At 43.3% G+C, this 15610-nt stretch overlaps 1 protein-coding gene across 3 annotated transcripts in view; it reads left to right on the plus strand.

The window, feature by feature from the left end:
• Nucleotides 1-15610, plus strand: part of NADK (NAD kinase) — a 64534-nt gene that overhangs the window by 11660 nt on the left and 37264 nt on the right. For all 3 annotated transcript variants that reach the window (XM_077250101.1, XM_077250104.1, XM_077250103.1), the window contains exon 2: nucleotides 7983-8198. In XM_077250101.1, coding sequence (XP_077106216.1) covers nucleotides 8020-8198 — 179 coding nt within the window. In that variant the 5' untranslated portion in view covers nucleotides 7983-8019. The remainder of the gene's footprint in view (nucleotides 1-7982; nucleotides 8199-15610) is intronic.

Genomic DNA, 15610 nt, shown 5'->3' on the forward strand with positions numbered 1-15610 from the left:
GAAGCCAGGTTGACCATCCGGTCACCTGGCCATGTGCCTCTGTGGACTGCCTGCTTGTCGTTACCTCCTGACTGTGGGTGTCCTAAGTGGAGGCAGCTGGCTCTGGAAGCCCTGAAGTTGCAGCAAGTCAGTGGAAGGGTGAGACTCTAATTTTGCATCATTTTGGGTAATTTCTGGGACTGTTCTATGTGTTGTCTTTTTTTGTGGTTCAATAAAGTTTACGGCTGGCTATATCTCCTACAGTGGTTTCGCATCAGCAACTGGACCTTGGAGTAATGGAAAAAGGGACCTTGGAGTAATGGAAAAAGGAGGCTTGGTCTGATAAATCAAATTTTCTTTTCTTCCGTGTGGATGGCTGAGTCTGTGTTCTTTGCTTCCATGAGAAAGAGACTGCACTTGGGGACGAAGACAAACCAGCAGAGGCAGAATGTTGCTCTGGGCAGTATTCTCCAAGGAAACCTTGGCTACTGGCATTCATGTGGCTATGACCCGTACCATCTACCTAAACACAAAATGGACCCAGAATACTCCTTCATGGCAGTGGTGTTCCCAAATGGCAGTACCACTTTCAGCAGGATAATGCTCCCTTGCCACTTGGCAAAGATCGTTCAGTCATGGTTTGCTGAAGGCCATGTTGACTTGACCTCCAGATTTCCCAGATTTCAATCTGATCAAGCCTCTTTGGGATGTGCTGGAAAAAAAAAAAAACACTTACCTGCTACTTGACAACCCTGTTATGACTCTCTTCCTCATTCCAAAACAGACATGGGATTTTTTTTGTTGTTGTTGCAATTATTTCCTGGTTTCTACATTATTAGAAATGATTAATCTTTGTTTACCCCTAGTCGTACATCTGAAATGTCTGTCTTCATTAGGTGTATCCACAAACCTGCGTGAGAAGGAAGTGCAGCAGGTCGCCATGGCATGCTGACACCATAAAATCTATCAAGGGACCATATTCTTCCTCCTGTATGGAAGTTCCCTGAATTATTCTTTAAATAGAGGGCAATAAATTGTTTTTCTGTATTTGCCAACGGTCTATTGCAGGCGCCTTTTTGGAGGCAATGAGTGTAGAGACATGTTTTTAATCTATCATACTGTGCTAATATAGAGGTCAGTATGTGCCACATTAGCGGAGGGTCTTCACCAGCTCATTACGCTACGGCAGCATATTGGTGAGTGTGAAAGCTCAAAAAGGGGGCCGCTAGGGGCTACTTTAGACTCTGATTTGATGGAACGTAATACAGCAAGTTTAAGGGGTTGTCCTATAAACAAACAATATTTTTCATCTATTCATAGGATGGTAAATTTGTGCCATCACTGAAGTCCAGTAGCTGAGACGTCCACCGATGACAAGTTAAGTGGAATGGCTAGGTAGAAATCGAGATGCTTTGAGAAGAGATGAAAGAAAGTGGAATGGTCGTTCCAAGTTCTAAGTCAATAATACACTGCTTGAGCACGGAGCTGTGACGTGACCTTACTTGATCCCGGAGTGGTGCCACGGCTGTACTCAAGCCACCAAGCACTTGCATGGTTCTTCGCAAGCTCTTAATTAAGGAGTTGAGCCAAGGAACTTGAACTTCGAGCTGCGAGGAAGCTACTAGAGACATCTGAAGTTCCACCCTCATGCTCATCTCACTTAAATTTTTCAATCTGAACCTTTTTATATACGGTACATAGTTGAGCTCTTTTGAACTCATTTGCCTCATAACTTTTGTTTCCAGATCAACTAGTCAAACATTAAGCTTATGTCATTACCAGAGGGCACAGACTCATCATCACTTGTAAAATTCTCTTTGAATATTAACCTTTACCGTTTTATCAATTCTTCATTCTAACGATTGGAACCAAGGACCGGAGAGCTTGCTGGATTGGGCTGTTTGGTTTGCATAGTGCTTTGGTTTTTCATACTTATTTGTATCTTATATTACTAAATTATATAGCATTTAAGTTTTTCTAATTAGTTATAGCCTCATAGAGCCGCTGTTCTTCCTGTGGGTCATATAATGCTCAGACCTCTATTCTGGCTATTAGGCTGATATTTTGTCTTTTTAGTCCTTCCCCAGCGTACCAGTTGTCATAAGTGACGCCATGTACTTGGGCAGGCGTGGACTGTGAACTGCTCTGTCTGCCCATGTATGTGGCGTCACTTATGATAAGAAATACATGGGAAAGGTCCGGTCGAGGGGAAATCCTAACCATTTTATATGGCCCGCATAGCCGAGAGAGTGGACTTGGCTATATAACAAAATTATGTAACATTTAGAGGACTTGAGACAGGTCACTTACCATAACAATGTAAGTTTGTAAATGAGTCTAAATGCCGCTGTTCTCCTGAATCCAGCAATGTTTTTCTTTTTTTCCTGCGTCTCTCCATACATGAGATATGGCCCCTTTTTCACTGTATGTCCTTCTTGCCTTGTTAGCCATCTGGGTGTGGTTCTCAAGAAGACGCCCCTGCGGAACAGTTCATGACCACCCATTGGCTAAAAAAAAAAAAAAATAGACTAGATTTATATACCGGGAAAAAGGGGCATATCTCTGGAATGGAGAGGAGCAGGAGCAAAATAAAAACATCACCGGATTGAGGGGAACAGCAGCATTTTAAACCAGGAAAAAAAACTATATATTATTGGCGAATGTCAAGTCTTTTTAGGGTATTAATTAAAAAATAAAAATAAGCATGAAAACACTTGCTCCCTGGCAGGTCCCTTTTTTATCTTTTATTGGGCACCCTTTTTCCAGAAGTAATAGAAATACCTAGTAATATTCCCCCTCGTTTTATTATAGGATTATACAGGTGCTTTTGTCTTTTTTGTTCCTGTTTGTCTGAAGATCAGAAACTAATAGTTGTGACAAATAATTGAGACATCCGGAAGTAGATCTGTAATGATAAAACATCCACACACTTCCTATTATCTGGTGGGAATTGTACCCTGTTATGTGGAAGTGCGCCTTGTGGCCATTGTGTACCAAGGTTTGGCAAGATGATTATGGGGAAGTGGCTGTAATTTCTTCTTTGCAAGAAAAGTTAGGAAACCGTGTAATCCCGCATTTGTCATCTTTGCTTCATCCATCCCATCACCATTTTGGCCCTTTTATCTGCATGTCGCAGTTTTGCAGCTATCTACCATATTGTCTGATTTTTTTTAAATTTCTTTTTTCTCCTGCTTTCGTCTATTAGATACAAAGGATTCCAAAGGATTCTTTTATATAGGACTTATCGTATTCATTTTCCCACAAAGAATTGTTTAACACAGTGATTTTTATTAGCTATATTCAGAAGTGTCCAAATTGCTTGCAAAATCATAAACTCATTCCACCATAGCGCCAAGCCTAGAACTGCGAATGTAGTTATTACTGCTAGGTGAACCGGATAAGTAGGTGCAAGGTGCCTATCCTTCATATGGCTCTGGCCTCGTCAATGAATGAGATGCAATCATAGTGAGAAAAGACCTGGTGTTCTCAGGGCTTGAAGGGAACTTTTACACATACGGTCTAAGGCAGACCATATACAGTAGATGGCGGCCGGCCGAAAACTGCTTCTGCCGATCATTTGACCTAGAGCCATCTCAGCTGACTCTACAAGCCGAGCGCTCTTGTGCTCTCTGAGAAAGCTGCCGACTGACACGTGGGCCAGCAGCTCATTTGGGGGGGGGGGGGGGGAACAATGCGATCGGCACTGCAAAATCAGACATGATCAACATCACTCTCGACCATCACTCGACTGACTCCTCCATACATAATAGACCATTGACTGACTTTAGTCTGTGTGTACGGGGGGCTCTTTTCCATCATATATGATCAATTTTGCTTGATCATTGAGTGATCTTCGATATTTTCACATATGGTGGATAAGTGTGAATTCTCAGCCAATCTATATGCAACTTTTACAGTTAAGTCCATATATATTTGGACAGAGACAACATTTTTCTAATTTTAGTTATAGACATTACCACAATGAATTTTAAACAAAAAAATTCAGATGCAGTTGAAGTTCAGACTTTCAGCTTTGATTTGAGGGTATCCACATTAAAATTGGATGAAGGGTTTAGGAGTTTCAGCTCCTTAACATGTGCCACCCTGTTTTTAAAGGGACCAAAAGTAATTGGACAGATTAAATAACTTTAAATAAAATGTTCATTTTTAGTACTTGGTTGAAAACCCTTTGTTGGCAATGACTGCCTGAAGTCTTGAACTCATGGACATCACCAGACGCTGTTTCCTCCTTTTTGATGCTCTGCCAGGCCTTCACTGCGGTGGTTTTCAGTTGCTGTTTGCTTGTGGGCCTTTTTGTCTGAAGTTTAGTCTTTAACAAGTGAAATGCATGCTCAATTGGGTTGAGATCAGGTGACTGACTTGGCCATTCAAGAATATTCCACTTCTTTGCTTTGATAAGCTCCTGGGTTGCTTTGACTTTGTTTTGGGTCATTGTCCATCTGTAGTATGAAATGACCAATCAGTTTGGCTGCATTTGGCTGGATCTGAGCACACAGTATGGCGGCTCTGAATACCTCAGAATTCATTCGGCTGCTTCTGTCCTGTGTCACATCATCAATAAACACTAGTGACCCAGTGCCACTGGCAGCCATGCATGCCCAAGCCATCACACTGCCTCCGCCGGGTTTTACAGATGATGTGGTATGCTTTGGATCATGAGCTGTACCACGCCTTCGCCATACTTTTCTCTTTCCATCATTCTGGTAGAGGTTGATCTTGGTTTCATCTGTCCAAAGAATGTTCTTCCAGAACTGTGCTGGCTTTTTTAGATGTTTTATAGCAAAGTCCAGTCTAGCCTTTTTATTCTTGATGCCTATGAGTGGCTTGCACGTACAGTGAACCCTCTGTATTTACTTTCATGCAGTCTTCTCTTTATGGTAGATTTGGATATTGATACGCCGACCTCCTGGAGAGTGTTGTTCACTTGGTTGGCTGTTGTGAAGAGGTTTCTCTTCACCATGGAGATTATTCTGCGATCATCCACCACTGTTGTCTTCCGTGGGCGCCCAGGTCTTTTTGCATTGATGAGTTCACCAGTGCTTTCTTTCTTTCTCAGGATGTACCAAATTGTAGATTTTGCCACTCCTAATATTGTTGCAATTTCTCGAATGGGCTTTTTCTGTTTTCGCAGCTTAAGGATGGCTTGTTTCACTTGCATGGAGAGCTCCTTAGACCGCATGTTTACTTCACAGCAAAACCTTCCAAATGCAAGCACCACATCTCAAATCAACTCCAGGCCTTTTATCTGCTTAATTGAGAATGACATAACGAAGGGATTGCCCACACCTGTCCATGAAATAGCCTTGGAGTCAATTGTCCAATTACTTGTGGTCCCTTTAAAAACAGGGCGGCACATGTTAAGGAGCTGAAACTCCTAAACCCTTCATCCAATTTTAATGTGGATACCCACAAATGAAAGCTGAAAGTCTGAACTTCAACTGCATCTGAATTGTTTTGTTTAAAACTCATTGTGGTAATGTCTATAACCAAAATTAGAAAAATGTTGTCTCTGTCCAAATATATTTGGACTTAACTGTAAGTATCCCATGTACTTGTCCTTCCGGCCCGCCTTGCCAAGGTTTGGGTCCGTCCGGCCCGCCTTGCCGAGGGCCGATCAGGAACGAGCGTTCTTATGAATGTTCGTTTCCCGATTCGATCCATGTAATCGGACCTTTAGAGAATGCGAATACTTCCTATTGACTTTGGGTTTAACAGAGGCCACTTTCACAGTGCCATAATACAGACTTATTTTGGACCCATATTTAAAATCACTACCCTTGAATCCTAAATTCTACTAAAACAAACTTGGGTCACCATACAGTTGCTCAGTGCCCCAAGTTCTGATCATTGGAGCCACATTGGGTTGGGGCTTTACGACCTGAAATGCAACGTGATTTCGGTCTTTGAAACACGCGTACAGTAGATTATGACTCCGGGCAGCATAACAATGTTTTGCTGGGACTGTACAGCCCTGATTTCTAGAAAGCAAACTGCGGGTGGTCATGTACTAGGAGGAGGCATGGAGTGACTAGTTTCCTATAGAACAAGCGGCTTATTGTAATGCTGGATATAAAATAATCGCTTCCTTCTATTATGAGTGTGAGGAATGTTCATAGATTTGTCTAGTTCTGGTTATTTCGCTCTCGTCCACTTCCCAGCATAGTCTCATGTTTCTATAAAGCAAAATGCACATAGCCTAAAATTATGAATCCAGGCCGACCGCACCCTACACACAAGGTGGACATTATTGTTACCTCCATCTGACAGATCCCAGAACTCTGGGCTTCACCCATTAAAGTGGAACTATCATGGGTGCTGGTTGGTGGGGGATCTAGGTCCTGGATTAAAACACTGCTCTGAAGTGCACAGCTCAAAAAGTGCTGTGTATGGGCTCAAAGGTAAGTCTTTGGGTCTGTGCGTGCGCTCAGCTCATGTTGGTACTGCATACTTCAGAGTGGTGTTTCCACCGATCGGAGGTGGATTTCAAGACCCAGAGCCCCATCAATCAGCATCACACTGAGCCTATAATATACAAAAAAAACTTTTACAAAATGATAATTACACTTTAATCCTATATACAGTAATCTATACAAAGTATGGGGCATCCTGGGTTGCATCTACAGAGTGGCTGCTGGCCAGAGGAGCAAAGGATAAAACTGACAGAATCATGTGACAAAACCGTAGTTGGTGGAATATCTTGGGTCAGATAAAAATGAGATGAGACGGAAGGGATACTATATACAGTAAGACCAGGTCTGGGTCAGGATATTGGTCGGAATAGCACCAGAGATGTCGGAGGTAAACCGAGTACGATATCTGGTAGACAGCAGGGAGTTTAAATGGGGTGTGGTGCTGCCCTATTGGCCATCTGCCGAACTGCTGGACAGTGCAAAGAGCCTATTCTGTTAGTCTTGATGGCACCACAGGTCCCAGCCACACTGGTCTCTCTGGTAAGGTAACATCTGCACTACCCAGAGAAACTGGCTGTGGCATCTCTATAACCAGCACCGCGCACAGAGTGGAAAACTGGTGACAAAGGCTGATGTCAAGTGTAGGTGTTACCATCCTGCACCAACGATCCTCGGGTTCTCTGCTGTCCTCTATTCCCTGATTGCTCAGGAGATATACAGGCGGCGCCTGCCTCTAACAGCAGCAACCAGAGCTAGCTTATATTGCTGCTGTTTAACCACTTAAACGCCACGGTCAATATCTGCGGGCATCCTGACCGTGGGAGGCTGATGGGTTATGTCGGTTTGCTTAAATCCACCTCCACCATTTATGGCCTTCATAGGAGATCTTGATTTTTTTTTCTTATGTACCTGTATACGACATGTTCAAGTACGTTACGGAGAATAAAAAATGAAGAGAAAATAACATTTATTGAAAATAGTTATAACGATCTCCTCTTTTACCTATTATTAAAAAATATATACAATAAGGGTATTTGGTATTGTCATGTTTGCAATAGTTCGATCTGTCAACATATAGAATTCAACCCTAACTAAATGCCATAAAGAGGAAAAAAATAATCAAATTGCCGTTTATCAGTTCTTGCACCCTTCCTAAAAACGAAAAGTGTTTTATGTATCCCAAAATTGCATCAATTAACAAAAAAACTCACTGTAACCTCAGTTAATGTAAATTTTGCACCATGATGTACCTGAGTGTAACAAGCGGTGTTCTCTTTGGAAACGCTTTATCCTGTTTGCGTAATGCGCGGACCTTTCGCGTTCTTGTACTAACCTACACGGAAGGAGAGGAAGCCGGGTGGAGTTTCCTCCCGTCCTCGGTGCTCGTTGTAATGCAGGGATTATTAGGCAGCTGGCACTGACAGGTAGCAGGTCTCTGGCTCTCGCGGTCATGTCATGCTGGGTGGGGATGTGTATAGTGATTTCATGTCTCAGGTGTCACTCAGCACAGGCCACCATAATGATTAATTGATGCAGATAATTAATCTGACTTCTTTCTATTTTTTTTCTTAGGTGTTTTCATTCTTTGTGAGTCATTCCCATTTGCACTATGGAGCGATCCCATAACAAGGTGTGCGGCAAAGAGAAGAGTGTGAATGCAGAAGAAGCCCCTTTTTTTGCAGCCTGTGATTTTGAGGACGAGATCAGCTGTGGGAAACCCATTCGTGGAAGGACAAAATCGCGCAGTTTGTCTGCATCTCCAGGACCGGGAAGCACTAAGGAATTTAGGTGAGTGTTACGTTTGCACAGCCTATATTTATTGGTCTAAATGTTTTCATTTCTCCCCTGGCGGGGGCTGGCCGCCCGTCTCTCCTGGCGGGGGCTGGCCGCCCGTCTCCCCTGGCGGGGGCTGGCCGCCCGTCTCCCCTGGCGGGGGCTGGCCGCCCGTCTCCCCTGGCGGGGGCTGGCCGCCCGTCTCCCCTGGCGGGGGCTGGCCGCCCGTCTCCCCTGGCGGGGGCGGGCCGCCCGTCTCCCCTGGCGGGGGCGGGCCGCCCGTCTCCCCTGGCGGGGGCGGGCCCCCGCCTGCTCATGAAGTAGCCAAAAAACATCACATGGGGGTTCTCATCCAGATGTTGCGCGTTTTTTAACGGATGCATTAGTTATTAACATACAAAAGTGTATTTGCCCTTTTACTATTTTATTGAATTGTTCATGTAAAAAAACTTTTTTTTTTTTTTTTTTTTTCTGGCTGAAAAATGTACAATTTTGCAAACTCTCATATGAAATCCTTCTTACATTGTAGACTTTTCTCAATTCTTGGGTAATGTGAAGCTTCCGTATGAGAGATAGGCACTAGACTTTTGGTTATTTTCTTTTGGTAGCTGAGAAGGAACTGTTTCAATAGTTTAGTCTTACAACACTCCCATTGCACCCCTTAGTAATTTTTTTTTTCTTTCAAATTTACTATACAGTTTCAGAGATATAGGCCTCATTATTCAGTGCTCATTTTTATGGTCTTTTTTCCAAGGTAGCGTTGTTCGTACAGTAATTAAGCAGAGAAGCCTAAAGACACTCCCCTGAGGATCCTTTGAGCTTCTCCCCCTTGGAACCCATAAAAATGATCCCTAATTAAGAAGGCCCATACCTCTGGAGCCGTGTGGCAGATTTTAAGAAAGGAAAAAAATAAATACTCAGGGGAGTAGTCGGAATAAAATAAAGCAAATACTGGCCACTTTTGACCTGGTAACAGGTCCTCTTAAAAGGGTGAATTCTTAATGTTAAATGTCTAATTAAGGGTATTACAACCATCTAATCTTATGGCTTCTGTGGAGACACGGGGGGTTGGCAGGAGCCCCAGTTCCGCTAGTCAGAATCGCATGGACCAGGGATCGTCCCACCAAACGCCTGTGCTCCTTTTAACGTGGGCATAACACTACTCGGGCAACACAGGGTGAGGGTAAAACAGTGTGGCAATATTTTATTGAACCACAAAATAGGCAGATAACACATAGATCAGTACCGGCAAAATACCCCAAGATGGTGCACATTAGTCTCACCCTTCTGCTGACTCGCTGGGATAATGGCAGCTGATACTTCAGAGCTACCAGAGTCAGCTACACCACCTGTGGCATGCACACAGAGAGGAGGTAAAAACAAGCTTAGGAAGAGGACAGTACATTCAGGTACAAGGCCAGTTGTCCCGAGGGTCACAACCTGGCTTCTCCGAACAGCTCCATGGAGCCAGGCGACCAGCGGGTCCCAATCCTGGCTTTCTCCAAACGTATCCATAGTTGAGCGATGGTCAATGGAGCAGATCTGTACTCTTCCAACTGGCGCTGAGGTCCCCTAGGTTCATTCCTGTAGAATGATAGATCAGTGTCCCTTGTGATGGAACCATGATGTATTTGGATGCTGTCCTATCTCTGGTCCTTTTGGATGTTAGGATGTCTTGGCAGAATCTCTGGCTGTCTCTTTCTCTATCTTTGTCAGTCTATACCGAGGCATGTAACCTATTTTTATACTTATCAAGTGTCCTACATTCAGTATTTACATAAAGGGTAAGCATGGAGATAAGATCATGAAGCTATACTTGATGATTTTAATCTATTTGCATAGTTTTTTCCTCTGTTTTTTAAAATCATCAAACTACCTGGCCTAGAGAATGATTAATTAGCATATCAGTAAACATCGCTAGTCATCAAGGATAAGCGCACAATACAAGTCAATATTACAGGCTTACCCAAACAAAAGTCTGTTTTCTTGACGAGCAATAAAGAAACGCTTAAATTCAAAAGCCAACATACAGATAACAGCCTATTCTTTTTGGTTTGCTAAAAACATAGGTCTGGGTAATTAAGATACATAGCTGTGTCTCCACAGCTTCTAACTAGGATGTGTTGTATTATGAACAGTGGGGGTCTTTCCCCTCTAGTCTCTTTATTTTTGGGAATAGGTCCCTTCGCTTTTTTCTCTGTATGGATTCAATCCCAGCAGCTACACCCTTCAATATGTGGAGCTGTGTTTGCAGGTGGATAGTAACGCCCCTGAGGAGCAGCCACTTTGCTGAACTTGCACTGCTGCTCCTTCATCCTCAGTTTTAGGCCCTTTGGAGTGTGTTACAATGGATTGCTTGCTGTCTGGTGTGTGTGTCGTTCTTGGCACCGTGTACACAATTTATCTGCTATTTCATTGTTTGGTTTCTAAAAATAAATTGTCACGTCTTCTGATACCAAACGTTAATTATTAACTTCACAGGTTTGTTATAGAGGATGATTCCTCTGGATATAACACTGGAAGGTTAAAGTTGTATTCAGCCAAACTCCTCATCCTTAGTACTGTTCTATCTGGCCTTACCTGTATCCTTGGCTCCTTAACCCCTTTCCGACATCGGGTGTAATAGTACGCCGATGTCAGATTCCCTCCCTTTGATGTGAGCTCCGGGCTCGAGCCCACATCTTTTTCAGCACATGTCTGCCGTTTCGAACAGCTGACATGTGCTTTAACAGCCGCGGGTGAAATCGCGATCCACCCGTGGCTGTTAACTAGATAAATGCCGCTGTCAAACTCAATAGACACCTGATCTCCTTTAAAGAGAGCCAGTCCACCCAAGGGAATGTCTCTTGAAATATTAACCTCTTTCCGACATAGTACTTTGTCTAGTGCAGACATATGGTGCAAAATAGATAAATTTAAGTTACCCTGCCCCTCCATTACCACCTCCTTTTCCCTATGTATAAAGAAATACAAAATGAAATCTATTTAGTGCACCACGTTTGCAAAAACCTGATCTGTTGAGATGGAGAATTTTTTTAATTTGTAGGATAACTTATGAAAAGAAAAATAATATATATATAAAAATTGCAGGTTTTCAGTCTCGGTAAAATGCTGCAAAGAGCCAGATGTGCCCCATATATCAGCAAAACATACAGCTCACTTGCAAATAAAAACAAGCTGTCACTCAGCTCCTGCGATGGAAAAACTAAAAAGGAGCGGACGTCGGGGAATGGTGATACAAACCAAATTTTTTTTTCTTCTACAAATTTCCATTTTTTTTTAATTTTTTTTTTATTTGAAAGAAAACTATACAATTTTGTGTTTTCCATGAAAACTCATACTTTTATTAATGAAATGCGTTGCCAAATGAATTGAAAATCTAGTCCAGACATTGACAAGGTTCGGAAAATAGATTTTTATTTGAAATAATAATTTTCTCTTTCAAACTTTGCTTTTGTCAAAGAATGCTCCCTTTGCAGCAATTCCAGCATTGCAGACCTTTGCATTCTAGCAGTTAGTTTGCTGAGGTAATCTGGAGACATTTCCCCCCATGCTTCCAGAAGCCCCTCTCACAAGTTGGTTTGGCCTGATGGGCACTTTTTGGCACCATACGGTCAAGCTACTCCCACAACAGCTCAATGGGGCTGAGATCTGGTGCCTGCGCTGGCCACTCCATTACAGATAGAATACCAGCTGCCTGCTTCTTCCCTAAATAGTTCTTGCATAATTTGGGGGTGTGCTTTGGGTCTTTGTCCTGTTGTAGGATGAAATTGGCTCCAATCAAGCACTGTCCACAGGGTATGGCATGGTGTTGCAAAATGGAGTGATAGCCTTCCTTATTCAATATCCCTTTTACCTTGTACAAATCTCCCACCTTACCAGCATCAAAGCAACCCCAGACCATCACATTACCTCCACCATGCTTGACAGATGGCGTCAGGCACTCTTCCAGCATCTTTTCAGTTGTTCTGCATCTCACAAATGTTCTTCTGTGTGATCCAAACACCTCAAACTTGGATTCGTTTGTCCATAACACTTTTTCCAATCTTCCTCTGTCCAATGTCTGTGTTCTTTTGCCCATATTAACCTTTTCCTTTTATTAGCCAGTCTCAGGTATGGTTTTTCTTTGACACTCTGCCCTGAAGGCCAGCATCCCGGAGTCGCCTCTTCACTGTAGACGTTGACACTGGCGTTTTGAGTGTACTATTTAATGAAGCTGCCAGTTGAGGACCTGTGAGACTTTGGTTTCTCAAACTACAGACTAATGTACTTGTCTTGTTGCTCAGTTGTGCAGCGGGGCCTCCCACTTCTCTATCTACTCTGTTTGTGCTCTCCTCTGAAGGGAGTAGGTCACACCGTTGTAGAAAATCTTCAGTTTCTTGGCAATTTCTCTCATGGAATAGCCTTCATTTCTAAGAACAAAAATAGACTGTCAAGTTTCACATAAAAGTTCTTTGTTTCTGGCCATTTTGAGAGTTTAAGGGTATGTTTCCACGGTCAGGAAACGCTGCGTGTTTGACGCTGCGTAGAGCCGCAGCGTCAAACACGCAGCGTCCAGATGTTACAGCATAGTGGAGGGGATTTCATGAAATCCCGTCTCCACTATGCGGTAAAACATGCAGGTGGCAGACCCGCGTAAACTGACATGCGGCGCGTCTTTTCAGAAAGCAGAATGTCTGTTATCGCGAGAACTGCCGTGCACGTGACGGGGAGTTATCTCCGGTCACTAGTCTGGTTCTCGCAAACAGCTGATCAGCCGTTTGCGAGAACGCTGTAGTGTAGGTGATCGCTGGAGAGTTATCTTCGGCGATCATCTACCAGCTCTGCTACATCTAGATCTACATGCGCTATTTACTGTCAGGCATCCAGATGTAGCAGAGCTGGACTCGTCTACTCTGTGTGCACATACACCACACAACATACACCATGCTGCAACATGCGACGACATGCGACGACATGCGACGACATGCGACGACATGTGACGACATGTGACAACATGTGACAACATGCGACAAGCTGTGGTGACATGCGACAAGCTGCGACGACATGCGACAAGCTGCGACGACATGCAACATGCAACAATATGCGACATGCTACAACAGATGACATGCGGCAACATGCAACGACATGCTACAACATGCAACATGATGCAACAACATGCGACGACATGCACCATGCGGCGACATGCACCATACACCATACAACACATACATACAGTACATAAATATAGACATACAGTACATATAACATAGAGTACATGCTCACCATCACTTGTCACTTTGAAGCCAGTGTCACCTGTAAAAAATATTAAAATAATAAACAAACACTATACTCCCTGATCTGCAGAAATCCAATTAAAACGAGTGCCCCACGACGATCTCCCGTGGAGAGCAGCCACATCAGCTGATGCGACCGCTCTCCAGGGGCTCCAGGAATACTATGAAGGAAGGTATCCTTACGCACTGTTTTCCTCCACCACTGTAAAAAATAGTCCCTAGTCTCCCTTGTGGCACTTCTGTGTGAGAGAGTTCCCACTCAGCAATGCCATAAAGTGAGACCCTGAACTGAGGTAACCTCAGTGATACACTGCAGGAGCCATTGTCTCCTGTCAGTGTGTCACTGGAGGGCCTATATCACCCGATATCACTGTTCTATAGGGGAGATCGTCATGGGACACTCGTTATTAATTGGACTACGGCGGACAGGTAGTATACGGTTTATTATTTTTAATTTTTTGCACGTGATAGAGTATGGTAAATATGGTTAAATTAAGAATAATAAAATACTTTTTTCTGGCTATGTCTTTATTTTGTTTTTTAACTCTTTCACTACTCTAGGATTAATAATGGATGGGCGTCTTATTGACGCCTCTCCATTATTAACCCGGCTTAATGTCACCTTACAATAGCAAGGTGACATTAACCCCTTATTACGCCATATCCCACCGCTTCACGGGAGTGGGAAGAGAGGGGCAAAGTGCCGGAATTTTCGCATCTTACAGATGCTCCATTTCTGGGGTGGCTGGGGGCTGATATTCATAGCCTAGAGAGGGGCCATGGGTATTACCCCCTTCCCAGGCTACAAATATTGGCCCCCGGCCGTCGGCTTTCCCCCTCTAGCGCAGAAAATTGCTCGGGAGCCCACTCCGTTTTTTTTCCCATATTATTTATTTATTTTTTTAAATTAAACATTCATTCATAAACATCGGCCTTGCTATTAACATATCTACTAGATGGTGGCCCAATTTTAACGCATCGGGTATTCTAGAATATGTATGTATGTATGTACGTCGCGCTGTGAGTGGGGGCTAAATTCCGCGCCAATATCGCTGATTAGTTGCGGCCGGCTGCGTAGTATATAGCACAGCCACGTAGTATATAGCACAGCCACGTAGTATATAGCACAGCGATGTAGTATATAGCACAGCCAACACAGTAAATAGCGCAGCCACGTAGTATATATCACAGCCACGTAGTATATAACACAGCCCACGTAGTATATAACACAGCCCATGTAGTATATAACACAGCCCACGTAGTATATAACACAGCCCACGTAGTATATAACACAGCCCACGTTTTAGATAGCACAGCCACGTAGTAGATAGCACAGCCACGTAGTATATAGCACAGTGATGTAGTAGATGGCACAGCCCACGCAGTAGATGGCACAGCCCACAAAAAGAATGAAAATAAGAAATAGTTATATACTCACCTTCTGTCGTCCACCGAAGCTGTCCCGCTCCCCGCGATGCGGCTGGCAGCTTCCGTTCCCAGAGATGCATTGCAAAATTACCCAGATGACTTAGCGGTCTTTGCCAGCGACTGCTAAGTCATCGGTGTAATTTTGCAATGCATCTCTGGGAACGGAAGCTGCCGAGAGCATCGGGAAGAGCGGAAAAGCTGCGGAGGCGACGGAAGGTCAGAATAGCATGATTTTTTTTTTTTATTGCTTTTACTATTATATCTTTTTACTATTGATGCTGCCAAGCCAGCATCAATATAAAGAAGTTGGTCTGGGATGGGGAGTAGGGAGGGGCCAATCAGCGACTCGGGATTTCCGTTACAGACAGAAAGACAGACAGACAAACAGACGGAAGTACCCCTTAGATTATCCATTTATCTATATAATTATCTATCTATAGATATATTTATAGATAGATAATTCTATAGATGCATAGATATACTAAACATCGGGCTTGGTATTATCTATCTATCGTATCTATCTATTTATCTATCATCTATTATCTATCTATCGATATATATATCTAGCTCTCTATAGATATACCTATCGATAGATAGATAGATAGATCGACAGATGATAGATAGATAGATACGATAGATCTATCTATCTATCTATCTGTCGATCTGTCTGTGTGTGTAAACATTATTCTTCAATGGAGTATGTAAATGAAGAGGTTGGACAAG

This window comes from Ranitomeya variabilis, chromosome 4, assembly GCF_051348905.1.
Source record: "Ranitomeya variabilis isolate aRanVar5 chromosome 4, aRanVar5.hap1, whole genome shotgun sequence".
NCBI lineage: Eukaryota > Metazoa > Chordata > Amphibia > Anura > Dendrobatidae > Ranitomeya > Ranitomeya variabilis.